Below are 27,783 nucleotides of genomic sequence, written 5' to 3' on the forward strand. Positions count from 1 at the left end.
AAGCTGTGCAGTATTAAGTGCCTTAGCTTGCTAACAGCCAGCTTGTCCTTTCGGTTAGACATAGACTGCAAAAATAATGATATGATTTGCTTAGTTTTAGCTAGAAACAGGCATTTTGTTAGTATTTCAGCCCATGGTTGTGTATTGTGGCACCAATAGTTTTCCCCTCTGGTGGACGTGGTTTTCAGAGTATGATGTGTGGCGCTCTGTCTCTATTCAAAGTTTGAATGTCGTCACAATGATGTAAAGACCTTTTCTTCTTTTATGGTTTCCTTGGAGTCTTTTCCTTATCCTAAGGTAACCAGGCACCCAGTGGCAATGACAGAATTCCATTAGGTGATTACCAACAAGTCATAAGCTAAGTTTCTCTTGCTCCATCTTTCTTCTCTGAAGTTGATTACATGACTCTAAATGTCATTATTATATTAATTACCATGCTTAATATTTGTAGTAAGCAACTGTTAAGTCATACATGTGCTCCTCACATTACAATCAACGTTGCTGTATGCCAATGTGCTTCCAGGATTTCCATTTATGCAAAAGTCCAACCAAGGTCAGGAGAAGGATCAGATCCATGCTATTGCTTTGTCTCCATACGGAAAACACAATATTGCTTCATCAAGAGCGTTAAATCATTCCAAATAGTCAGAAGGAAGATGTTACAACAATAAAAGTGTTGACAGAAGTCAACACTTTATTTAGCGATTTAGCGTCAAGTTGCGCTGTGAGCTTTTAAACCCTGACAGCTTCTTACATGTTTAAACCAACACAGACTTGAGACAAGAGCACGAGAACACAGAGTAAATGCAGCTACAATGAAAGAGAGACGAAGGTAGTGGAACAAAGAAGAATCAAGAGGGAGGATAGGGAGGAGTTTGAGTGATATAGGAGCAGGAGAATGAGACCTTGAGGCTTTCTATGTAGCACGCTGGAACAAGATGAGAGAAGTGAGATGAATACGTACACACACACACATACACACACAGGACTCCAAATAACATTTAGAAGTAGGGCAGTCTATCTGCCAGCTCAAAAGCCTGCAGCACTTTTCTCAATCATTATCCAACAAACGATAACTATAATACAATAGGCCTAGTTTATCTGCCTACTCATGCTAAGAAAGAATGCTTCCAGGCAGGAATGCACAACTTGCAAACCTGACACATGTTTATTTTGAGTAATATGGAGAATGAGTGTCTGGTAAAAGGTAGACTGTAATTTGTGTGAATATATATATAAAAAAAAGCCGCTGCTTCTATATACTTCCTCTGAGCAACAGAGATCCCATACATTCATAACAGATCAAACATGGTTATTTTCTCCATCTGCAGCAAACTTTGAGCTCGTCCTAAACCTGAAGAAGGACAAGTTGAGAAAGACACGTTTTGGCAGCAGGGGTGGTAACCAGGGAGACCTGAGGAGCAGCCTGACATTTGTGGTTAATTCAGATTGGCAAAATAATAGCGAGAGGGAGTGAGAGCTCAACAGTACAATTAATCACAAAAAAGAACTGAGGCTATCCATGCAATTGAAATTCTAATCTTATTCAAATCTAATCATTATGTTGATGAATTGGGAATTGGGATGACTGAACCAAAGTTGTAAATTTACAGACCAAAGAATTAGTTTGACCAACTATGGACACAGAATAAGTAAAAGGGAAAGACACAAACAGTTACGGCTGGTATAGTAACATGTGAAGCACTGACTTCTAGCAGCAAAGAGCAGATGCACATGATGATAAGGAGTTCCTGTTCCACAGCCTACAGCCACAATGCTAGTGATGCAGTGATGCTAAATGCTCACAGCTTAAAATAACAATGCATGTTTCACAGGTAATATTTACCTTGCAAATTTTGAGCTGATAAAAAAAAAAAAAAACAGGATTATCAAAGTCATTACAATTCATCCATTGGGGAACATAAATGTTGGGGGCAAATTCCATGGAATCAAATAGTTGGCAAGAAAAACAACAAATTTAATCCAATGGTTGCACTTTAGGAAAGGTTAGGGCTTTAACAAAGTAAGCATGATTCATCATCTGGGGAACATGAATGTCTGTCTGAGATAATTCAGTCTGGACCAAAGTGGTGAACTGACCAACAGTCTGACATTGCTATCCCTACTGCTAGTGTCGCTACAAATAAACAAATATACTGCGGACATAACTTAAATTATTCAAATTATATAAAGAAAATTTGTATAAAAGTTTATTATGTTATTATTGTATTGGATGTATCATCGTGTAAAAATGTTTCAAGGACAACTGTGAAGTATTCTGTGCAACCTCAAGGACATATGAAAACCTGATGCGTGTGCATTTACATGACTGCAGAGGTGATGACAGATGCTGGCACACACCCATAAACACACACACACATTCACAAAAATATCCACCTGGTGTATCCACACACATGTCCAGTTCCTGGTCTGTTGACTAAAGTTGTGTTTGTACTTGAGATTAGCGACAGGAGGCTCCGCAGCAGGCAGTAACTAAAGATGACTGTTCACATGACTCCTTGACTATGAGCTTCTAGCAGTCCTTTATACTGCAATGCAACAATAAGCTTAGACTTAGACATATTGCAATGCTCCAAAATAGAGTATAAATAACATTGCCTTTATACAGCTGACCTGGTTCATTTTTTTCTGTCAAAATGATTGAGTCATATAAGTCCACTAACATACAAGTTGTTATTTTTAGAAAATAATGATTTTTCAAATCTGGAAATACTACAAACAACACTCTGTATTAATGTATCCAGTACATAAGACAAACTGATAAACCACAACCACATCTATCCTAACTTTGCGTGCTAGGGCTGCAGAGAGCAATGGTCAAATGTCCATGAAGAAAATGTGCCTCTAGGCTCTACAACAGAATCGAGTTCATGGCTTTAGAAATGTTGTTTCTTTAGGATGGAGCTTGTTTTGGGTGAGTGTGGGGAGATCAGAGTGTATATGACTTGACTAATTGTGGTGCTGAAAGACACGGCATCGCCTTGGGCTAGATGAGGAAAGCAGAAGCCTGTGTGTTTGTGTATGCGTGCGACATGATGCTGGTTGTGGAGGCAGGGACCACTCACCACCTGTCTGTCTATCCATGTGAGCAAAGACCTGCTGTCCCTTCAGTATATTTACACACACACACACACACACGAAAAAAAGTGACGAAAAAAGCCCAGCAAAGCTTGACATACAGAATTTTTTTTTTTAAAAAAGGAATAGTAACTGAAGTGCACAGTCATGAAATCATGAAAAGGACCACATGCACTCTGTACATGTAATCTGGAAATACAACAACGTAACATTGTACAACAAACGGCTTGTGAAAATCCTAATTAGCAACAAATTTTGTGTGAGGTCGGTTCAATGAAAACACTGGAATTAGTGCATTTGCTCATGAAGACAAAGTAAATCTTCATGGCTTTCTTGCATCGACTTTGGTGACCTGGTTAATGTTTAGTTCAGCAGCTACAGTAGTTCACCACCTAGCCTTGCGAGTAGTCACTTAAGGCTTTTACTACTGCATGTCCTTAGTCTTCAGCTATCCTGAGCCCTAGGCTAAGAGTTGATGCTGGGTTAACTTGGCCCCTTCACACACACACACACACACACACACAACACACAACACACAACACACACAACACACAACACACACACACACCATCTTTTAATGGAATTATACTGTGACTAAAGATAGCAGGACACACAATTATGTTGCCTAAATTGAAAACAACAAACTCAAATTTTGCTGAAAATCTGATGCATGCATGTATATTTTCTTACAATTTCACTTGAAAATGTTCTTTTTACACTTGGTGGATGCTGGACACCTACAAAGTTATGAAACTGCCTTTCAAAGGGCGGGCCTCAGCTACATATCTATTTGTCAATCGGTCCTGCTGTGCCAAGTACATGGATGTGCAGCGGTGCTTCTCCTCAGTGCAGCAGCAGCTAGACAGCCGCCTCACCAGGAGGAGATGATAAAGAAAAAGCCAGTAAAAGAGAGAGAGAGTCAGTGCATTGTGCTACATCTCTCATTTATGGTCTGACAAACATTGCAAACAACGGATCAAATTCAATGCCATATTGCTGTTTTCACCACAACTGGGTTGGAAAAACAACACAATCTGATTGTTTGAGAAAGAACGTTAACTGTTAAACAGGAAGTAGCAACGGCTGGAGGGAGGCTTTAACATAGCAGATCATGCAGCAATATACTTTGAAACACTGATCACGGGCCGTGACTTACTTTTCAAATGACTGTTAATCAAGAAGAATGGGACCCCCGTCCTCTAAGGGTTCGGATAAACAAAGGGTAACGGCACCCTTTCAAAGCTGAAATCACGTCTAATCCAGTACACATATAGGTCACCCACTATGCTCTTGTACATCTGCCATTAAGCTAGCATGAATACAAAGTGAAAACAATGCTTCCCAATATGTGTCATGCCTCCCTTAATAATGCATAGCCACATTCACAAATGTGAGTGCAGAGAGCGAGAACACCGGTCCAACCACCCCCACTTTGCTATGGATCTGTAGCCCCCCTGGAGTTAATCTGTGCTCTCATTTCTTCCATGGTTTTCTGGGACATGCAGGGTTCCTAATTGTTATGCAAAAATGTGATTCAGTGATATTTGGGAATAGTTTATGCTGGGTCCTGACTCCTGCTCAGCTTTGTTAATGGTCATGTTGCTTGCTCATCATCATTATTAATAATAATAATAATAATAATAATAATACAAAATAAAATCATTTTCACAGGCATAGTCATACATGAGGTTACCACTAATCTGTGTGTATTGTGTGTCATACAGCTTTCAGGCATGGGGGAGCATTTGTTAGGGCCAGCTGCCAAAATCTGACCATAAAAAATAAAGTAAAAGAGAAAGGAACAGATAACAAATAGCAGAGGAAGACAAATATGGATATATTTCTGGTGGAACTTATTTATTTTGGCTGCAGGCAAATAAGTTGACTGCTGCCACAGTGTTGTATGAGTGAGTGACAGGTGGTCACATGAGCACAGGGAACAGAAACAAAACTGTACTAAAACACACGTGCCTTAGCCTTGCTTGATGATTTGGCAGTTAAAAAATCTCATGGGTTGTTGTTGACAAAATCCTCACGCCCAGGCCAGAGCTGGAAGATGTAAATGGCAATATTAATATGCCAATATTTACCACTATGTAACGGTCATTGCTTCTCAAAACTTAAAACAGTCTTTTTGTCCACAGTTCGAGTAAAGTCTGAATCGTTGGAAGACAAAAGGCATAAAGTAAGACTAAGGAAGAGTAAAAGTTGCTGTTGCACTCTGACAGGTCGGGAGTGCCTGTTTTCCCTCCAGATCCCTCTTGGCAGCCAAACATCTGCTCCTGACTGAGTCATAACAGTTCAGCGTGCATTCAAAAAAACTGACACAGGCTCAACGGACCTATACTGCAATGGAGCAACCAAAAAAACTTTCTCGCACGGCAGACAGAGATCCTCTCATGAGATGCTCCAGACAGACATGGAGACAAATGCAGACAGAAGGGAGCCATGTAATTTCCAATGAGACTCTTGGCAGTCTGACGAAGGAGGCTGCATCCTGACGGACATGTGAGGGAAGCTTAAAATCCCATTAGAGCCGATCAAAATTCAAAGGGAAGCATGCATAGCCTGCCCTCAGCCTAAAATCTATTCCTGCCAGCACTGAGTAGATAGCAGAGATGGGCTAAATTGAGACAGTCTATTTTGGAGGAGAGTGAGGGGATGGAAAGAAAACAGCAATGGATGGAGGGGGGTGGATATGAGGGATGAGGGGGTAAGAGAGAGGGGGAAGACAGCAACACAAGACAGGGGTGAGGAGAAGAGAATAGCCTTAAACTTGTTTCCTTTTGTGGAGAGACAGTGGCCTCCTGTGAATAGTGCGTGCTTGTTTCTCAAGGAAATTCCAGTACATACACACGTCCTTTTCTGAGGCAGTGAGCTGTGGACGACTACACCAAATCTCTCCATGTGGGATGCAGCAACAGCAGCCTTTGTCATTCAGCCTCGTTAATCAATCGCGGAGGCTGTTAGAATGCGAGGGGTCTCGCTATTATGTGGCGCAGAAACTCACACACACATACGCACGCACACACACACATTCATACATACAAACACGTGCGTGAACGCACTTGCACACCACTGGGGTGGTTTCTACGCCGCTGGTCAAACTGAATTAAACAAATTCTTATAAACCAACACAGTAGGACCAGTCAGCCATAATGGGAGAAGGTTTAACAAAACACAACTCTGAAAAGATCCACAGGACACAAAACTGTGTCTTTTCACTTTCTCACTGTGGGAATGGCAGGTGTGTATGAAGACTCAACTAGCACAGCTTCTTTGCTCTGTCAAACCCAGATTCACTGTTTGCTCAGAGATGATCGGGCTGTGTTGTCTGCTCTCCCTCTCTCTCTTCTCGTGTTTGCTCCTGTTTTCTCACATCCACTGAGACTAAAGAGATTAGCCGAGGGAGATGAAACGACTACTGCTCTGCCAGCCACCACGCAACCCCTCTTGATTCCAGGACTTCCTCTCGAGTCTTTCTCCTCGCTGCCATCACTTCATTCCTCACTCTCTTTAATCACTCTCAACTCCTCTGCGCAGTCCCTCAGCCGAAGGGTTGCGCTTTTAAATTAAAGACAGGGCCTTTGCTTTTGTGAAAAGCGATGAGGAGAAAGTCAGGAAGGCCAGTCAATATTCAGCTACACAAAGCTAATTACATTTGAGTTGGCAACAAACCCTAAATGCGCACGCCCACCCTCTAAACCGCTCATGTGTTTGCATTCACTGAGTGTAGGCACAGTGTGAGAGGGTTCACCGCAAAAAAAAAAAGCAGCTGGCACAAAAATAAAATCTTTGCTTCCCATGTACCTAAAACCAGAGGCCACACACACACCAGACTATCTCAAATCCACACGACGGTTTCCAGTAAGTTAACAGCAAAAATGTTTTGCTCTACACAATCTCACTCCTACAATGAAAACCTGAATTCACAAGCAATAACACTAAATCTTGCTCAATTTAATACACTCAGTGGTTTCGCGCCTACAGTCTTAGCTGGTCTAGTATGACTCATAGTTTATGGTGGCTAATGTTAGCTAGCTTTAGTTAGCTTCACAGCAGGCAACACGCATCTAAAGTTTGCTAACATTACTCACAGTAACAGATAAAGATTTGAATAGTTTTTATGTGTCAACATTGCACCACACCAGGAGACATGATTGTGTTTTCCTGGATGTGGTCCCAATTTGAAACCCTCCAACGGAACAGTTTGAGATTTTGGGAGATACTCTTATCCACTTTCTTGCCTGAAGTTACATTAAAAAAAGTATACACTACCCCTATATCCCTCCATTAAAATAAAAGGCTACAGCCAGGAGACAGTTCACTTAGCTGGGGACATCAGGAAACAAATAGCCTGGTTTTGTCTGAAGGTTAAAATCACTTTACCTAACAGTAAGGTTGAGAAATTGAAAGAATAGGCTATTGGCCACGGACTAAGCACATTGGCAGTTGTTTTTTGAGTGATGTTTGGGGCAATTTGTAATTTAATTTCCTAATTTAATGGTCTGCCTCCAAAGAATGAGCAGCCCGCTGTGCAGCAGCTCTCACAATGAGACTATCAATGACAGAGAGAGACTGTTGGAGAAATAGTGTAGAGGTAGCATAATTTCAAATCTAACTCAATGGCAAATGTCTTTTTTGACCAAACCAAAGTTGTTGAAGCAAAAGGCTAGTCTTAGTTTGGTGACAGGGAAAAATCTGAATACACAGGGTTGTATTTTTCTGTGGCTGCTGTTCAGTCAAAGTTATATAGTCTCGCTTTAATGCTTCAACTGCAAAGATGACATGACACAGTAGAAACTAATCCAGAGTCATCCACTGGTCACTAAGCCTATAAATAGCTACATCTCTCTATTCACTGTCAGCAGAGATAACACTAAACACACATGACAATATATAATAAATGAGAGGTTGTTTCTTTATAGATTTCTTCTTCCTATCAGGCAGAGTCCAGTTTACATTAGTCACAAGGGACTCTATAAAGCAGTGTTCTGCTTTCATTAACAATTCAGAAACAAAGATATTCCATACAACAGGCTGAGAGTTGCAACCTAAATACAATAACTCATTCATTATTGATTCAAGGCTTTCTTTGGACCTCCAGGGAACTAAATATACACACACCAAACATGTATGCATCCACACACTCGGACTTAAAGAAGCACTAATGAGTGTGTATCTTTAAATAGAAACATCACATTAATAGATGCTGGATAACGGATCTCGATTTGACATACAAACTAGGTCTTGTGTAATTTTTCAGGGAGATAATCTTTTTTTCTTGTAGTAATCAAAGGCATCTTCCCTGCCTGCCTGTACCTGCTGCGTTGCTGTTTTATGTTTTGCCTCAGCCTGCTGTGTATCACCCAGATGATCATATTTACTTTACAACCTTATTGATTTGTCAGTTTGGGAATCACAGCAAATAACTATCTGCACACTCAGCCCATTCCCATACACACTCGTAAAAAGTCTGGGTTTGTCTCCATTCCACAGACCTACTTTTTTAGATGGGTTTAGTTTGCCTAAAATATCTCTTAACAGCGGGGTTCCTCTGATTTTATACACACACACTTTCACACTTAAAGCAGAACAGCAGCCACCTACAAAGCCAGTCTTTTACACTAAAGGGGCCAAAACAAAGTACTGAAAAAGGATCGGAGGATTCCCCAAAAATGGCTTAAAAAAGAAGGAAAAGGTTTGAATGTTGTGCCTAAAAAAACCCTGCATTTTTCAGGGTATAAATGCACATTAGTAGCTCAGAAAATTTCCTGCATATTCACTCAGCTAGGGTTAAGAGCCTTGTCATGTCTGAATTCAGCAAGTAGAGTGAGTCACACTTAAATTACAGAACCACTCGGGCTCTCTGATACGGCTCTGTGTTAGCTCCTGGAGGAAAATGCTGGCCCCGCTGGGACAATGCGAGGGAAAAATTATTACATGATCCCCATAGTAACACTACTGATACAGCTTTATGGGGCAAAAGAAACACCAAGCTTGACTATGATATGATAGCGTGGACAACAATGAGGGAGAGAGAGAATAGAGAAGCTCAGAACTACAGAAAATGTTGATTCGTGATATTCTGATAAACTATCACCTCAATAATGCAATAATAATAAGCGACAGTCTGACTTTAATCAAAGGCAGCGATAACATGCCCACGGACACTGTGCCCTTGAACTTGCACAAACACATCCAGATAGGGCAGTGCACTATTCAGCAAAGAAAGCCAATCGTGCTCTCTTATTGCTTTCTCTTCCTGCAAAATTCATCTGAGCATTGCTTTTTCCAGAAGTTGTGATGTGTTGTTCAGCCAGTGCATGCGTCACTACACTCTCAAAACAAATTTCATCTGACAGAAGCACACTCTTTGTATTGAGTGTGTGTTTACTTTATTATTGTAAAGACAGTTTTTTGTCCTTCATCATGAAGCAATCACCACAGGACTGAAGAGGAGTGTGTGGGTGTGGGAGACTCTACTCTTAACCCTTTATCGGGCAAAGAACCGTATTTGGTAACTTCAGCGGATATCCAAAACTGGGTCCCCATGTCTCTGTGAGGTCATAGAACCACATGGATTTCTTCCAGCTAATCAGCTAATACTTCGAGAAAGCTGCAAATTTACTAGATTAAAGTGGCAAATCTACAAGAAAAAAGGTTGCAGATTTAAGAAATTTAAAGTGGCAAATCTGCGCAAAAAAAGTCACAGATTAACGAGAAAAAAAGTGAAAAAAGCAACCTTTTTCTCGCAGATTCACCATTTTTATCTCAAAACATTACCCCCCTCCCCCGGGTCCGTATGTTTGTTTTTTTTTACACATTCTGGCTGTATATAATATCCTCCTATATTCTCTAGGGTTGAAATTTGGAATTTGCAAGTATTTCAATGAGTGCCCTATTAAGGGTTAAACACACATGGCATTATGTTTTCATCTTACCCTGATTCTCCTCATGGCTGCCACGATCTCCATGCGACTGTTGGGCCTGGGCACGTCAAGACTCCCCACATACTGTAGTAAACAATCACACAAACATTCGCACATTAGAATGATGAGAGAGAGATGTTATCCCAGACACTACAGCTGCAAAAAAACAATACAACATATCCTAAAGTGGTGTTCAGGACAGCAAAATTAAGAATCATTTATAAGATATTTTAAGGTGGTTTCATAAAAGCCTACCCTGTGGACTATTACATCAAACAAAACAGAAAGAGAAAGTGAACTACTTGACTCTTGCATTGGTGAAAAGAACAAATGTTTTACATATTTTCCCATTGTACACTTATGCGCTGCATGTTAAACCATAGTATTTTCACTGAAAATGAAACTCCTGCTTCTCTATGTATGTGTTTCATGTATTGTATAAAGGACAAGCTAGCTTTGCCTTCCTAAAAAGCTCTTTGTGGCTTGCACATATTCAAATTTGTGTAATTAAGCATCTCTAGGGACCATGTTGTTTTTGTTTTTACTATGATTTTGAAGTTTGGAAATGTAAAATGTGTAACACTGACACTAATTTACTGTTAATTTGGTAAGTAGAGGGGTTTCATTATTTTATTTATTTGTTGCTTTATACATTTATTTAGCTTTACTTATTCAGCATATCATGGTATATTGTTAAATTTAGTAATTCATTGAGATATTGTTTTTTTTATATAATATGCACATGCTGCTATATGAGGAAGGACGGCTCTGTTGGTTCTTGGACCCTCCTGATTTTACTCATTAATATTGTGCTTTTGTTTTCAGTGACTTTTGCACTAGAGCTGCAACAATTACTTGAGTAATGAATTAGTCAATTGAGAGAAAAGTAATCAACAACTATTTTGATAGCTAATTATTAGTGATTTTTTTTGTCCAAAATGGCAGGGTTATGGACTCATGACACAGTTAAATACATTACCTTGGATGTTGCAGGAACTTGGAAAGACACTTTTTTTGGCTATTTTCTTACATTTTTATCGATCAAATGATTAACCGATTATTCAAGAAAATAATTGGCCGATTAATTGATAATTATAATAATCTTTAGCTGCAGCCCTACAGTCCACAGTGACAGATTGTATTTTCATGTGTTTTGCAACACTCAGTAGAATAAAAAAAGACAGCGGGAAGAACAAAAAAAACGTAGACAAGAAAGCGACTAGACAAGCAGTCAAAATAACTTAAAAGATACAAAATACAAGCAGACTTGTTGACTGAACTTTGGACCAGTAACACTATCATGGTTTAACTCTTTCTAGGACTGTGCACTCCGTTTCCTGCTCAGCAAATCTGCTCAGACAGCTCTAAATAAAGTTTCGGATTGCTGTGTTTAAACAGGACCACTAAAAACTGAATACTGTCAAGCTGCTTCCCTGTGAGGTTAATAATTCAATGGCTTGGGAAAACCTGAAAATACACTCAGTTCACTTCACTTTAAAGCTAAAAAAAAAAAAAAAGGAGGGGGGACACCTACCAGCGTTTTTAAGGATTACATATTAACTACGATTTCCCATTAGACTTGCAGCATTAAACCACATGTGTAGCTGAGCACACTGCCATGCGTTCAAACTTCATGGTGGACCACAGCTGAAAGGCTCCAGTGCACCTGCCACTCCGCTCCAAAACAATACAACGCACCGGGGAATTGACTGTATGGTTAAGCAGTGTCAAAATATGGAGGACAGCTGTTTTGATTTTACCTTAGCTTGGAAAGAAATCCCATGTTGGTACGCCTCTTCATTGTGCAGCGGCACCCTCGAGTCCGCCACATCGTCCACCAGGTTGTACCTGTTCCTCGCGGGCATCACGGGCTCCAACCGACGACCCCCGGACACTGGAAACTGTTTAACAAGTAAACAGACAAATGTCGCCTGCGTTTGAAACGCTACAATCCCATGTGTGTGTGCAGCACGGCTCCAAGAGTGAGTTGCCGGTAGAAACGCAGTCCATTGTTTTGAGCTTCAAAAAGGTCCTGTCCTCAAGAGGGAACAGATTTGGGCGCCCCTTTTTACTGTGACAATACCCCGACACACACTTAAGGATTTCCTTCCATACACGCTCCTCGTAAGAAAAACAACAGCGTGGGGGACGTCTGGCTCTAAAGCCACGGGGGAAATCCAGCGTAATAAGCGGTGTTCTCTCTCCGCAGGTGATGTTGCTCTCTGTGGGTTTTTTTTTTTTGAGTCCCGTCCTGTTGGTGGCAACGCTGCACCCGTCTCTCTCTCTCTCTCTCTCTCTCTCTCTCTCTCTCTCTCTCTCTCTCTCTCTCTCTCTCTCTCTCTCTCTCTCTCTCTCCCCCTTCACAAAGCACAAAGCAAGCCCCTCATTGGAGCAAAGTTCCCAAGCATGATGCAACCCGGAGCTGGGAGGAAGGCAGGAAGACAAGTTAGTTAGTCCTCCCTCCCGCCTCAGGAGATGAAAATTTCACTCACTTAATCCTGGGAACCTGGGGCCGTTTTTTCATAACTTTGCTCTTAAGACAAAATTTAAGAAGATTTTGTATTCATGAAGAAATTCTTATATTTTCTTTAGTTGTTTTCTTAACTTTCTTCTTTTTTTTTTTAATTTTTGATAGAACTTGAGAACAAATGAGATTCTTGAAAACAAAGTTCTTAGATTTCTTCTCATATTTCTTCGCAACTTTAAGAGAAGCCCTCACCAGTCTTAAAACAGCTACAGTGAAAAGATAAGTCTTGAAATGTATTTACTTGAACAAATTTGTATGACATTCATTTGATTTCTTTAATATTTGTTTTAGCCCTAGACAATGTGTTAACAAATTTTGTTCATTAAAGTTGGTCAGGGTAGTTTTTTTGTGTGAATGTATCACATAAATCTTATTTTGGCAGTTAATTGAAATGTCCTTTCAGTCTGTGTGACATGTAGACCTTTTCCTAGATTACACTACAATGTACTCTTAGTAAATCACAGAGGCAGTTGTTGTATTTGATACTAGGGCTACTTAATTAATCACTATGAACATATTATTTAAGTAGGCCAAGTTACTGAAACCATGCAAGTGATCTTAAGTTAAAATCTAAGAACGTCCTAAGTGAGAAAACTAAGAAGTTCTTAAGACACGACAATTCTTAAGGAAAAAAATGGTGAATAGCATTTAAGAACATTCTTAGGAACATCCTATTTTTTTTCTTAAGAATTTTCTGAAGTTTTATCTTAAGAACACTTTTGTGAATCCGGCCCCTGAGCTGGATTTACTGTGAAAGACTAATTCTACACAATTTGAATATCTCCAGTGCTAAAGTACATTCACTCAGGTATTGTACTTAAATAAAGTTTTGAGGGTCTTGTGCTTTACTTGAGTATTTGCATTTTATGCTATTTTATACTTTTCAATGTCCTTCATTGATACACTTATACATATAAAAATACAGTGTGAGTATATACATACATTTGTTTGCTGTATTCACTAAAATAAAATAAAAAAATAAAATTGTTTATAGTAATAATCAGTCCAATAGTGTACAAAGTATCTTAAATTGGCTCCATGCTGAGAAACAACAATCCAAAATATTATAATATTCTATAATATAACCAACACTGAAAGGAAGCATCCAGTATAATGAGTACTTTTACTTTAAGAATATTTTGCTGACAATACTTATGTACTTTAACTTACATTCTATATTGAGATCTTGTAGTGTAAGAGTATTTTTAGACCATGGTATTTCTACTTTTATGTTCAATTAAAAGATCTAAGTACTTCTCCCTCTGCCACTCAAGTACTAAGTGCATTACTCTTTACTTATCTATTTCCATCTTCTGCTACATGACACTATCATTGTACTAAATATTGCATGTTTTACTCTGTTACATTCATTTTTTAGATTAAGATTTCATACATGTTTATAAAATTATACATTAAAGATTCAGCTACACAAAGTACATAAAATAGTGCAAAAATACATAAGTACCACTTACATGTATGTTACATTATCTAATCATCTAATAAAATACTACTGATATACACCATTCTGCATAGTGAGTACTCTACTTTTGCTACCTCTAGATATATTTGTGTTGCTAATCTGCATTTTCTTTTTTTACATTTATTAATGAGCATCTAAACACTGTGGAATTACTGCTTTTATCTGAGTAAATGAGCTGAGAACTTTTCCTTAACTATCACTACAAAAAGAGTTGGAGTATTTGGTCATGTCAAAACGTTTCCTGTATTAAATATCTTATTTTTACTTTCCAGATTGAGGCTACATTTTTATTATTGCATCATGCAATGATTCTACTCCAGGCCATGAGCCAGAGGCTATTTTTTCTCAATATAAAAGGCATCTTTCAAGTTGTACTTTGCTCTTCGTAACTGCATTACAGTCAGGACCCTGATCAAATGGCCAAGATTCATTGCACAAACCTCATTTGGTTGTTGTCCGTGGAATTTTTATCCACAGAAGCTCCATTAGTCTTCTGTTAGATAACAAGAGTTTAGTCACCAAAGAGCCATTTTTACCTGCATGCCAAATGAGTCTGATGACTGCAAGATGGCATATCTGTTTAAACAATAAATGGCTGTTTGCTGGTCATAAAGTGGAAATGATTAAGTGTCCACTTTTTACCACTTTGTTGTCATATTACTGCTGCCACTCAGCTGCTGGTATTTACATTAAACCTGTCATGCATCACAGGTTTCTCATAAAGAGTGTTCTTTCATTTTACTACGGCTACTCCGAGTAAATATTACTCAATTAATTAAAGACTGGGTTAGACTAATACTTAATTAAAACTAAGACATAATATAGAAATGATGCAATGGCGCCCCCTGTTGACTACTTACTATACACTATTACAAACATTTTGTTTACAGATTCTTTTAAGATTGCCAAATTAAATAAATAACAAAATAAATTCATAAGTAAAACAAAAGTCTTTCTTTATAGTCAGTTACGGTTGAGATGCAGCTGATGCCCTTATTTGGACTAATCCTTGCAAATCAAATTAATTAGGATATATTAATGAAAGAATGAGGAATCTAAAACATTATCTGGGAGTGAAGATGCCTCACAAGGGAGGGATAATGCTGGCATAATGCAGTTTTATTTAAAGGCTGACAGGTGGTGATCATTAACTTGATTAATTCATCAAACAAATAGGCTCCACCAAGAAAAACAACTTTTAAAAAACCTTTAACCTAAAAACATCCTATCCTCAGTACAGTATCACAGTCCAGTCCACTGGATAACATTCAAAGAACAGCATTTTTGGGCAGGATCAATAGGATATATTGAAGAAACTGTTTGACATTTTGGGAAATATTCTTACTTGCTCTCTGCATATAAATGAAAATGAATGGGAAAAAAAAGACTACCCCACAGTAACCTGGATTTCTGTGGAGAGACTGACACATTATGAAACATTCTTCAGCACTCTCAACCTGAAATCCTCTTTCAGATGTTGTTCTTTGATCATTAATGAAAGTAAAAAATGACAGAAAATTCTTGACACCAAGAAGTAAAAACCTTTAAGAAGACTGTGAAGGTACTCAGACTTGAAATGTTACACTTACTTTAAAGAATTTGGCATTTTTGTATGTTTGGTTTTCTATTCCAAATAATACTTCCTGTTACAGTAACACATAAGATACCTTTCTTCTATAAGTGTAAATAAATAAGCTATTTAAGTGAACACATAGTATTTGATGAAGGATATCAATAAAGGAATTACTTTCTTTTTTTTTTCTTTTGTTATCTCAGTTTAAAATGCAAATAACACAAATAAATGAAATGCTTTATTTAAGCCCTGAAGGTTAATTACTCCAATAGCAATCCAGTTCCAGTATTCACAGGTCTGCTATCAAGGGCCATTCATGTCACAAACACCGTTTCATATACAGAGGAAAGACAAAATAATGAAATCACCTCATTAAGAAAGACTACCTCTGAAGTAGCTTAATCACAATTACAAACACTGCAGGTCACATTAGGCTGAATCCCAATTAGTGGTATTTATAGACTACAAAAGGGATCTAACAACCATCACTTTGATCTGTGAGTTTTCAAAGCAAAACAAGACAGGTAACAGATAATGACCAATGACCAAATGACAAAATGAGTGCAGTTGCATTGGTTTAAAACATATTAATTAAGTCCTATTTCATCTGATTTTTCAGGGATAGGCACGAAGAATAGCTATAGAATAGACAATCTGCAAGCTGAGGGTCTTGTTTGCTAGTGTAGGTCATATAGAGGATAACATCTGTATTACATCTGCGTAAGTTTCAGTTAAAAAGCCATGTAGTTGCTTTAAATCGAGTCAACAAATGTTTCAGTTTTATTTGATTTTATTCTCTCTAATATTTCATATTTAAAGCTTACCTATTTGAAAAGTATGCCATCAAGAGTCACAAGACGAACACAGCTTAAATGAAGTGTGGACTGTTGGAAAGTTTATGAGAAAGAAAAAATGTTTGTCAGTTTAAAAATAAAATATAGTGCCTATGGAACATGTCACAAATGATTGGCAAATTATCACACTTTGTGTTTTTAGGAAAAGGAAATGATTTAGTTAACACTCAGCCTCATGGCATTGTGAAACCACCTGTTACCAGTCCACAACATAAACTTGGTGGCTTGGTTGCAATCTTGAGCAATAAAAGGATGAGCCAACTTTCAACCGTAGCTCCTCTCCTTCCCTGCAGTGGAGCCGACTTGACTTCATGGTCTTTACTGAGGTAGTTACACGTCTTTTTATCACAGAGATATGACCGAAACCTTTTCTAAACTAAAAAGAAGGGTTCCTCCTGATGTAATAAACTGAAACTGCATTTTGCATAAGAACCCACGGTGACACTGGTGTAACAAACACTTCCTAACAACAAACAATCTCCCATATTCAGCTTTATGCTTCACCTAAACTCATTAAATCCCTAAGCGACACACACTCAACATGTGACTTTGACAACAAGTGACTTCTCCAAAATGTGTGTGTGACTGGAAACAGAAATGTGAAAAAGTAGCTAATTTCAAAAAGCTTATTTTTTGTTACAATGCTAAATTTAAAGCCATTTAACAATTCTAATCCCTTAACAGGGTGTCCTGTATTGCATTTAACTTGTTCTGACCATATTTCCTGAACAAATTAAAGTCAGAATTGTGATATATGTTATGGAGATGCAAACAAAAAGGCAAATGGTAATGGCAAATTTGTTGTATTAATTGGTGTATTATTATTTTGTTACTTAAAAACAAATCTGAAAAATAATGAGTTGTTAAATAGCACTATTAATGTCACAATTTTAATATATGTTGTGGAGATGCAAATAAAAAGGCAAATTTGTGTTTCTGTAAGCAGAAAATGTGTCGTTTTTTTAATTTTAAAATAAGAAATATCATAAACATAAATACCATAAACGCCCAATGTAACATTTATGTGACATTTCTGTCACATCACAGACCTTTGACATTTAGGGGTAGTATTTTTGAAAAAACATCAGAAATGTGTTCTATGTGGTCCACTTGTTCTGTTGTATATCCCCCATAATTTTCCTTCAGGGACTACTGGGTCTTACTGGGTTCTTATGGGTTAATAGTCATCAGTTGACTGTATGCTTGTAAAGCCTAGCCTACTTGCTCCGACCTGGCACAAAACTAATTAGAGTAGTGGGTGGTTATTAGGAATACGGCCTACCTCTGATGGTTGAAACCTGTTGGAAATCACCCAAAATAGTACAAAAAAAAGTAGCCAACAACATCACAACCCTCCTGTTATATTTTTTTACCCACCCAAATAGATTAATTAAGCAAAACTGACAACACTGGGGCGCTTCCCTCTGATTGGCTCTGAAAACCAATACCCATGCCAAAACATGCTGATGTAAAAAAGGTATGTTTACTACAATAAATGGATTTTTTTTTTTCAAAGAGAGACTTTACCATTTCCATCATGTAGTTTAGCTTGTTAGAATGCCAACATTTGGTGACAGCTGAGGCTGGTAGGAATGTATTAAGCAAACTGTTAAAGGCTTTTACAATTCTTCCCATGGATCTTTAGTAAGCTATTAAAACAGATTCACAACAATCCACCAAATTGATATTTACATATTTCTGTCAAAAGACAAAAAAACTAAATCAATCTCATGGTGGTGCCAGACGAAGTCAAGAGATCAGTAATCATGAGGATGTAGAAATAGATAGGTAGAAGTAAAACCTTTTCACCAAAGTTGATTGCATTTATCTTTAAAGAACATTTAACTTTAACTTACTCAGTGGCAATCAATTCAACATACAAGAGATAAGAAGACAACACCATGGTCTTAGTAGCAAGTTTGTTTAATCCACTGATAACAGGATCAGGATTCACATCACAACACACATTATACGCATATCCCTTACAGCAAAATGTGCACTCAACACCTGCAGATGTAAAACCAATCAAATCGTTGATGGAGTCCTGGATGCATGTCACTGCAATAAAATAAAACTGGATGGATGGTTTTGGACAGGGAAAGTAGTGTTTTTTTTGTGTACACCTAATTAAAACTGTAGTGTACGACCGTGTAGTGCCAGACTGTAGCATACTGCTGGTGTGTGTGTGTGTGTGTGTAGTGTTTAATCACTTGTGAAAGCTGGTTGTGAATGTTTTAAAGGTTACACAAATGCTTTTCCATCGGCTCAAGTGACATAGTAATTTCACAGAATCATGCTTATGGTAGTTGCAGTTCATTTGATCTAAGCATAAACTACTTTATACGCTGTGCATTAAGTATGATACCTGAGAGCTGGTGGTAATATGTGAATGACCCACTCTGTCACTGACCAGCCAGTAATAGACTTAGGATAGAAATAGCTGTAAGAGGTACGTGTAAACAATTATTCCCAAAGCATCCTTGTTAGCAATGACACAACAGAGGCAAGGCAACAAAACAACACAAACACAGATCTTACATTGCTGACCACTGCATACCTCATTTGAGTGATAAAGGCAAACCATGGCTCTGGTGATTGTGTGGGATACAGACCAATTAGTCCCTGAATCAAGACACTTCCCCTCATTTAAATTTGTAATGTGTTTTGGTAGTGTACTAATTAAGACTTATACTAAAAACAGAAGATATCAGTAACAGATTCTTAAAAAAAAAAAAAAAAAAAAAAACATTTTCAAAAAGAAACGCACATTTCAGTTTTTCCATTACAAAACATCCCACAAAATCTGCAGCCACAACTTGGCTACCGGCTGCTTGATCACGAGGAACCATACGTAAACAAGCTGACACGTGCACTGAAAGCTTTTAATGGAATTTTCTCTACACCAAAGACCATGCTACCAACAGTTTATTTAATGCCTGCCTCAGCTGAGCTTAAACCAACTGAAAAAAGAGCATAAACTGTCTTTATCTTTGGGTGTACCAGATACATTCTCCAATGTTTAAAAAATCCCTAATGCCTGTGTATGTTTAAAGATGCATTCAGGCTGCGATTCAGAGTTCTGTCTGCGCAGTGGATGTAATACTGTAATTCCAAAACCACTACTCTTTTTCTTCTTTTACAAGTAGTTGAATAAAGGTACATTTTGGGACCCAAATACAGGGAAAACCTTAAGAAAAGACTTTTTTCTGCTTCTACTTTCTGCGTCCCTGTGTACTCTAGGGTCTGCATAGACCCCTATGTGGACCTCCATGTGCAGCCCATAATTTGTGACCACTTGCTCTACACACATTGCAAGCTTGCCAACTGCACATGCTCCAGTCGATCCCTTATTCCACACTCCACAATAGTTGGTGGACTATTCACCTCTAGCTACTTTGCCAATAAGAAGATGATTAAATGGATGCTTGTTTTGAAGAGAGGTCTTGCGAAGAGATCTGCCATTTTATAGAATGTGTCAATAATAAAAATGATCATAAGGAATACAAAGACAGCAAATGGCCTTGAGCTCCTATTGAGAAGTTGCCCAAATGACAGATATGCAAAGGCCAAGAGAAAAAGAGTGGTGATGCAGGCAGGAGTGCCTACACACCTTCCATTATTTCCATGTTAGATTGGCTCTCTGGCTTCATAAAGCACTGTACAACAGTCAAACGTTTTAAGATTTATTCAGTAAAGACATTAAAATTAAATGAGACCCCCCCAATTTTCCATGGTAATAGAGGTTTTGTAGCACTTGGCGTTCACTGTTAACTTGATGTAGCTTACCATCTATATTCACTGCTTAAAGTGGGTTCTTTGAATTAATTGCAGGATTCACAAAACATGCTTTGGAAACCCCACTGCCTAAAACTTGCCCCAAAAGAACTGATATCAGTATTTGGTTGTGCTGAACACCATGTTTTCAAGTGACTTATCTTTACCCACTCAACTCTGAATCACAGCCTCAAAGTCATAGTTAATAACCTGAAGTCAATTATGTACATTTTACAATCACATTAATTTCTGTTCGGATTTCCTGAAAGGCTCTTGGGCTAAAAAGATGTACCTCACATTTTTCCTGCAGAAACAGGGTTTACAACTGACAGCAGCAACAAACCACAAAAGGGAAACAAATAATAAATTAAACCCATAAAAAGGTTAAAAACCATAAAAACAAAAGTTACAATCTAGAGTATCAAGTCACATTAAGAGATCCCATTTACACGCCAGGTACCAAATAATGGAGTCAAACCTCAGTGTGTTTAGATACTATTAGGTCAGGACAACAAGAATGCAGCAGTTTAAGTACTTAAATTGAGTCTGTACCATAATTATGTAGTGATATAAATGGGAAAGAGAAAAGGGAGCACAGAGGTAGAGGTAGGATGGATGGAGGGCTGAACAATAACTGAAGAAAAGAAAGGTAGATGAGTGTGGAAAGGCAGATGCCTTACTCCGGAGCGCCGTTTGCCGTTCCTGCCATCCTCTCTTCATCCCCCTGTTTCTGATGCTGCAGTCTGGCATAAGTCACTGCGTCTCCCCTGAGATAGAAAGAAAAGGAAGACAGGATGCGAGAGGAGGAGGGAATGACACAGGAGAGGTGTGTAGAAAAAAAGAAAAAGCGGGTATGACAGGAGAGGGTGGCAATGTTAATTGCGAGGTTATTACAGGGCTCACCTTGTCAGAAGTTAATTAGCATGAATAACAAGCCACATTATGGTTGTTAGAAGCATAAAATAAAAATCTTATTAAGTGGTTATAATGTGGAATACTGCACTTAATGACAGCTTGTTTTAATATGACCTTTAGAGAAGCCTTTTTATGAATGAGACATGAAGACATAAGCAATTACAAAATGTCTGAATTGTACAGATATTATTCTGATACTGAAAAAAATTATGTGATGTGAAATAGCTGACATTTTCTTCTGATGTTTTATAAGAGCTAATCATATATATATACAGTACAGGCCAAAAGTTTGGACACACCTTCTCATTCAATGCGTTTCCTTTATTTTCATGACTATTGACATTGTAAATTCATCAAAACTATTAATGAACACATGTGGAATTATGTACTTAACAAAAAAGTGTGAAATAACTGAAAACATGTCTTATATTCTAGTAAGCAAAGGGTGGCTACTTTGAGGAATCTAAAATACAAGACATGTTTTCAGTTATTTCACACTTTTTTTGTTAAGTACATAATTCCATATGTGTTCATTCATAGTTTTGATGCCTTCAGTGAGAATCTACAATGTAAATAGTCATGAAAATAAAGAAAAACGCATTGAATGAGAAGGTGTGTGTCCAAACTTTTGGCCTGTACTATATATATATATATATATATATATATATATATAGATCATTACATGTTTAATCTATGGAGGACGGAAGCGGCCAAAATAAAAAAAATAAAAAAATGACTTGATAAATTACTTAAATTAAATGTGCCAAAATTTGAAAAATACATTTAGACATTAATTAACTGATGAAATAAGACAGAAATGCAGACAAACTAATACTTTCAGCATATTATATATATATATAGGGATGTTAATAATTATCCATTTATTGACTGATTAATACTAGTAATTAAACAGTTAAAATGTTATTAAATATTCTAAGGAGCAAAAAAAAAAGAAATTACTGTATTTTAGGGCTATTTAAGGACCAGAAAATGCAACAAAAATGTTAATGACCGCTCAACATGGGTCTGTTATGGGTCCGGAAAAAAATATCTAAATTAACATTTCTACTAAAAGTAATAAAAATGTATGAATAAATGGGGAAATTAAATAGGAATGTGTCACATTTTACCACTTAGTTATTGCCTACATATATTTTATTTACTTTTTTTTGGTATATTTAACAGAATATGAATGTATGTATCAAGTCATTTATTTATATTTTTTTATTTGACCAGCCTCCATAACAAGTTACTAACAGTCATCTTACTTTTTGCCTAAAGACGCAAGGCCGTACAGAACTCCTGTCGCAAAAGCGATGGCATTTCCAAACAAGGTTGTAAAGGAGAAACTCAAGAATATCGGGAACAGAGCCATCCTGAAAATAAGCAACCAAAGGGACAAAAACAAAAAGGTCAGTAAATAATTATAATTACATGCAGTAGATAAAAGAACCAACACCTTACGCAATGTTAATAGCAATCACAAATTCCCAAGCAAAAATTAGATATTTCCTAAGGTGAAGTAAAGTCTCCAACAACATAATCGTGTCAATGCATAGTTGTGCTTACCCGCAGTAGAAGAAGGCTTTTTGCCAAGGTTTGAATTTGTCTGCACGGGCTGCTACTGCATTAGCAAACTCTATGAACTGGCAACAGAATGGGACTTCGCATAGGAACAGCACAAAGGCATTCAACCTTGAGACAGGTGGAGAGGACACAAACACAGCAGTGAATTATCTTGGGCACTTCCATCTGAAACACTGCAACAGCTCAAGTCTGAAGGAAAAACAGCAGAAAAACATCTGCTGGATAGAAAAGAGCCATTGTGCTTTCATTGACATCATTCAAGGTATTTAAAGAAAGAGAAGCAGCAAATCCTCACAATTTAGAAGCTGGAACCATTGAATAAATTGCAATTGATTACAGTAATAAATGACTTACTGCAAAAGTTGATTAATTTTCTGTTTATTGACTAATAAAATTAATTACTTCATCTTAGGGTAAAATAAAACAGGTATGATGGCAGTTTAGATCTCAACATAAGTGGCAAAGACCAGCAGCATCTGAGAAGCTGCAGCCAGTGCATTATCATAATTATCACTGATTAATTATCAAAATAATTGCAGATTTATTTGATGGAGAAAATAGAAAATTCAGCTCGAAAAGGCACCTTTGACACAGGTGAAATCATGTTCAAAGAATACAAGCAGCAGAATGTCCTAATTGTTATTCTTATTAATAAATCTTTGGGGCTATTCTTGCCAGCATTGTTGCTAAATTTTCAAACAATAAGCCAGGATGAAAAAAACACAGTTGTCTTTCTTATGCATGTAAAAAAAATCAAATTCTGAGCTAATCAATGCAATCTTTGACACAACATGTTCATGACAAGAATCTCTCCAAACCTCCTTCACATGAGCATTAGGTGTGGCCATATGAGACTACTGGTCCTTATCCTCCTTAAGCGTAACAAGTGTTAAAGACTTACACCATCCACACTCCGGCAGCAATGTTTAAAGGGTTCACGGTGACACAGTTCCACACTCCTGCAACAGCACAGGCTGCATGATTTGGACAAGAGAAAAGAAAAAGCAAAAAGGCCATTATTAAGAAAAACACATGGCAGACGGTTCGTAAAAATATTAGGCCTGACCACTGACATTTTATATGTGACATATCTCAGAAAATAGATCTTAGAATTGTCAATGTGGCTGTTAATAAATCCAGTTCACTTGCACATGCTTTGATATAACTACATTTCATTTTTATGCTGACTGGTTAGTTCAAGCTCTACATGGTTAGCAACACAAGAAAATCAGCAATGCAGAACATATGGAGCATGTACAGTATGTGGATACAAATGCTCAACTAACAAGTACACAGACCTGTCTTTCAAGAGCAACATATGACTACCTTGTATCTAAAGCAATCTGAAAAACAATGAATAATCATGAAATACAGCTTTCAAATCTAGATGTAAAAGTATGTTTTATTAAAAAGGGTTTCAAAGTATAGGGCATGAAAACACAGTCTACATTTTTATTTTAAGTGAAAGAAAGTGAACATAAAGATAGTATCCAACAGGGATGGTATCCAAAGGGAAATATATATACTATAAATACATAGTTCCTCTTTTTGCTCAGCATGCAGTATGTAGTATAAGGGGGCGATGGAAAGTAATGAAAAACCAAAGGTGAAAAGTAATAATAGACAGTCTTATTGAATTGTGACATTCCATTCTTTAGAGTGATTTTTTTCAAGCTGAATGGTATGGGTCCTTGCACCGGGCCACAGGTTAAAAGTAGGAACTTCCCTCTTCTTCCAGAATGTCAAAATTATTATTAACTGGAATTTGACGTTCGGCCTAGCATGATGTAAGCAAAACAAAAATGGAGGCCAAAAGATTATTGCTCATGTTATAAATAATTGTATTGCCTTTACGGTCAATATACACTGGGTTTTTATGTGTTATCGTCTAACTTTAACACATTGCTGAAGTTATTTGTCTCTTCTAATGGAGATATATGTTAACAAACTTACATCATGATGTTTTAATCATTTGTGTCCACTATCTCTATATCCTGGGACAGAGAGTGAAGCTATGGATGAGATCTGCCTCTGCTAAACTACAATTATCACACTGAGAAGAGAAACCCATATCAAATTTGAAACACTAATTATCACAGTGGTAAAATCCAACATACACAAGATTAATTTAATGATAATCTGAGTGTTTAATCAATATAAGCCTTTTCTAGATTTTGCCGTGGCTTTGATATGTGCTAAAAGCCCCATTACTTATTTCACTGTGCCCCACACACACACAGACATACACAGCTCCAATGGGATCTGCCTTCATCCAGTGTCCCATTATCGAGTGTTTGAAATATGTGTATGTTGCAATATGAGATGAGTATGAGGTATATTCTCATTCTCTCTCACAAGTTCACTTGTAATATGATAGGAATCAGAAATTGTGAAAAAAGCAGTGGGAATTATTTGGTTGGCACTGAAATAATGTGTTATAATAGCAACATCACACATTGTAGAAGTGTGTCAGCTAAAGCAATTAACACAGCAGCAGCACATTAACCCATGACGCCAGTCCTAGAAGCCTAAAAAAACACACAATTATCTGTAATACTAACTATAAAGTAATAGACAATACAGCTTACAGTCTCACAGAGCCCAAGGTGACATGAAAAGGTTTGTTTTGTTCTACCAACAGTCCAAAACTGTTAAAAAATGATTCTGTTATTGTAGAAGACTACAGAAACCAGAAAATACTCCCAAATACTGCTTGGAAGCAGAATGGATTCTGGGAACAGTACATCTGAATCTTTAGTTTAGAAAAAAAGCTGATTAATTAGATGTTTATCCAATCATTTCATCAACAGAACAAATCAATTATTATTGAAGCTTTCCCTGCTGTAGTAAGTCAAAATGATACTTTTGAGAAAGATCTATCAAAGGTAAACACACTTCCACGATCAAAACATGAAACTGTTTCTTTCATGACTGCAATTGAAAGGAGATCAAAAAGCACCATCAATATTTCGCCTTCATTTCAGAATAAGTCCGACCTTTCTAAGTTCACCAATGTCATTTATAATTTTTTGTAGGACTAGACATTATATAAATATTATATTAATATCATGACATGAGACTAGATATTATGATTTTGGATACCGTACTTGTAACATGGCATAATTGTTGTCTTTTCCTGGTTTTAAATATTTAAATATAGCATTAAAGGAAAGTGTTATTGAGATCTTATCTCTTATTGAGATATTTGGTCAAAACATTTTTAATTTTCTCCACATTTCCCAGTCCTAACATTATTTTATATGGGCAGACTGCTTGATATATATTTAAACAAAATACTACAAAAATGTTTCAGTGCCAGTCGATAAACCAGCACCAAGTAAGTGCTGGTAGGATAGGGAAGACAGGGTAGACATTAAGAGTGTCTGCCTGAACTATCAAGCCAGACAAGCCCACACTGCCACAAACAGTGGAAGAACAATGTATTATATCCTGCTCCTGTAGACCATCCAGCCTGCTTAATAATACAGAGCCCATTGAATATGCAGTGCCCCAGGTGGTTAATGTGATACAGGCACTGTGACTCTGGTGTCACAGTGAAGGAGAGCTGCAATGCTGCTGGAAAACTGCAAAGCCAGCAGAACACACATCACTTCTGTCTCCCACTGAACTCTAGAGGGGAGACAGTAAACCTACCTGACCTATGTGTTATATAGTTTTAATTTAGCAATAACAAGCTGTAATGGAATGAGAAAGCCATGCAAACAGGCGGTGCCCAGTGGGTGCTGCAGTGAAAGGACAATAGACTGTGACAAAGCTTTTGTTTGGCGTTTGGGAGCAATTTAAGTGATATTTGAACACAATCAAAAAAATGTTTTCCCATCATAATATGCTGCCCTTTGTGTCTTTTCTCTCCTTTGATGCTGATAATACAGAAGAATACATACAAACAGAATAAAAGTATGATAAAAAGACAATAAACTCACTGAAAACAGCACGCACAGTAGTTGTAATCACTGTGCGTGTAGCTATGGCAGGATGTTTTATCTCGGCTTATGATTTGTTTACTTATCAAGTAACACAAAATATTAGACTTTGACAAGTACTTACACACTCCTCCCAAAACCCCAGCTATTTTGCAGAGCCATCGGTACCACCATGTCATGCCATCATCCTCCGGAGTGGCTTTAGTGGGAGCTGCTGTCTCTGCTTCGGTGCTCATTGTTTTGTTTTATTTCTAGCTATGTTAGCTAAAGCTACTCAAATCCAGAATTTTAACTACAGATCTACAACCGAACAATAACGCTAGCTAAGTTAGCTAACTAGTCTCAATAAAATAACTGCTACCTTGTTTGTTAAGATACCGGGGTTCCTATTAATAAAACCAAATTTACTTTAAACTTTTAGGTATTTTTTAATCTCTTCTTTCCTTTGTCTGGTCGTGTTGGGGCCAGTTGAGCGTATTTTACAACCAGCTAAGCGGCTAGCTGATGCTAAACAGCACCGCTAGGAGTGGATATCACCGCTGCATCCGTCCTCAACTCTCCTCTAATCCTATAATTGAGTAAAAACTGTCCTCAACTCTGCTTTTTTTTACGATTGTATAACTGTACACTATCCACCCGGTTTGTGTGGGTACAGCTGACGGCTCCGTTGTTCTCCTCCCCGGCTGCTCAGTCGATCTAAGCAGTGCATTGTGGGAGGGATTTGATGTGCGTCATGGTTTGTTTACATGTTTGTTTCGATCAGATATGGGGTTGTAACATGGGTTGTAATTAATATTGTACACTACATTTTCGATTAGCGCAGTCCACAGATGAACCACATGAGAACGATATTTTTGTATATCTTAAAATAAATCAGGTCCCCAGTTTGCAGGGCCAGTTCTAGGCAGCATATATCAGGGGGCAGTCAGAAATGTGAAGGGGGGGATTTATTCAAATAAATGAATAAAATAAAACATCCTTCATCCAGATTTCAAGCAACAATCGTGTATCGTGTGTCCCTTTTTCGGCTGATTTTTCCGCTACTGCAGATAATTTTGTCAAATTGTAATGTATATTAATTGTGTGAGTGTATTAAAA

The 27,783-nt window shown here is 37.6% G+C and overlaps 2 protein-coding genes across 3 annotated transcripts in view; both read right to left on the reverse strand.

Moving 5' to 3' along the window:
- si:dkey-34e4.1 (carboxyl-terminal PDZ ligand of neuronal nitric oxide synthase protein) overlaps positions 1-12,333 on the reverse strand; it is a 56,931-nt gene extending 44,598 nt beyond the window's left edge. Inside the window, exons 1-2 of the mRNA XM_059358375.1 lie at positions 11,792-12,333; positions 10,044-10,115 (exon numbers count right to left, since the gene is read on the reverse strand). Of these exons, the coding sequence (XP_059214358.1) occupies positions 10,044-10,115; positions 11,792-11,896 (177 nt within the window). The 5' untranslated portion in view covers positions 11,897-12,333. The remainder of the gene's footprint in view (positions 1-10,043; positions 10,116-11,791) is intronic.
- Positions 12,334-19,382: 7,049 nt separating this feature from the next.
- On the reverse strand, positions 19,383-27,352 carry cacfd1 (calcium channel flower domain containing 1). 2 transcript variants are annotated; one of them, XM_059358270.1, is made up of 5 exons: positions 26,810-27,352; positions 23,643-23,715; positions 22,724-22,849; positions 22,423-22,530; positions 19,383-21,006 (listed from the first exon to the last, which is right to left on the reverse strand). In XM_059358270.1, exons 1-5 carry the CDS (start codon positions 26,919-26,921, stop codon positions 20,916-20,918), a joined length of 510 nt encoding a protein of 169 aa, XP_059214253.1. In that variant the 5' UTR covers positions 26,922-27,352; the 3' UTR covers positions 19,383-20,915. The 2 variants fall into 2 exon arrangements, with proteins under 2 accessions (XP_059214253.1, XP_059214254.1); XM_059358271.1 differs by lacking the exon at positions 19,383-21,006 and adding an exon at positions 21,015-21,280.
- Between the last annotated feature and the right edge of the window lie 431 nt (positions 27,353-27,783).

This window comes from Centropristis striata, chromosome 19 (genome assembly GCF_030273125.1).
Source record: "Centropristis striata isolate RG_2023a ecotype Rhode Island chromosome 19, C.striata_1.0, whole genome shotgun sequence".
Classification (NCBI taxonomy): Eukaryota; Metazoa; Chordata; class Actinopteri; order Perciformes; family Serranidae; genus Centropristis; species Centropristis striata.

Excerpts from the sequence above, each read along its gene's own strand:
- cacfd1 (XM_059358270.1), bottom strand. The coding sequence starts at position 26,921 with ATGAGCACCGAAGCAGAGACAGCAGCTCCCACTAAAGCCACTCCGGAG. Across the intron at positions 23,716-26,809 it reads TGGGGTTTTGGGAGGAGTGT|CCTGTGCTGTTGCAGGAGTG; the intron begins GTAAGTACTTGT and ends CAAATCATGCAG. Across the intron at positions 22,531-22,723 it reads AAAGCCTTCTTCTACTGCGG|GATGGCTCTGTTCCCGATAT; the intron begins GTAAGCACAACT and ends GCTTATTTTCAG.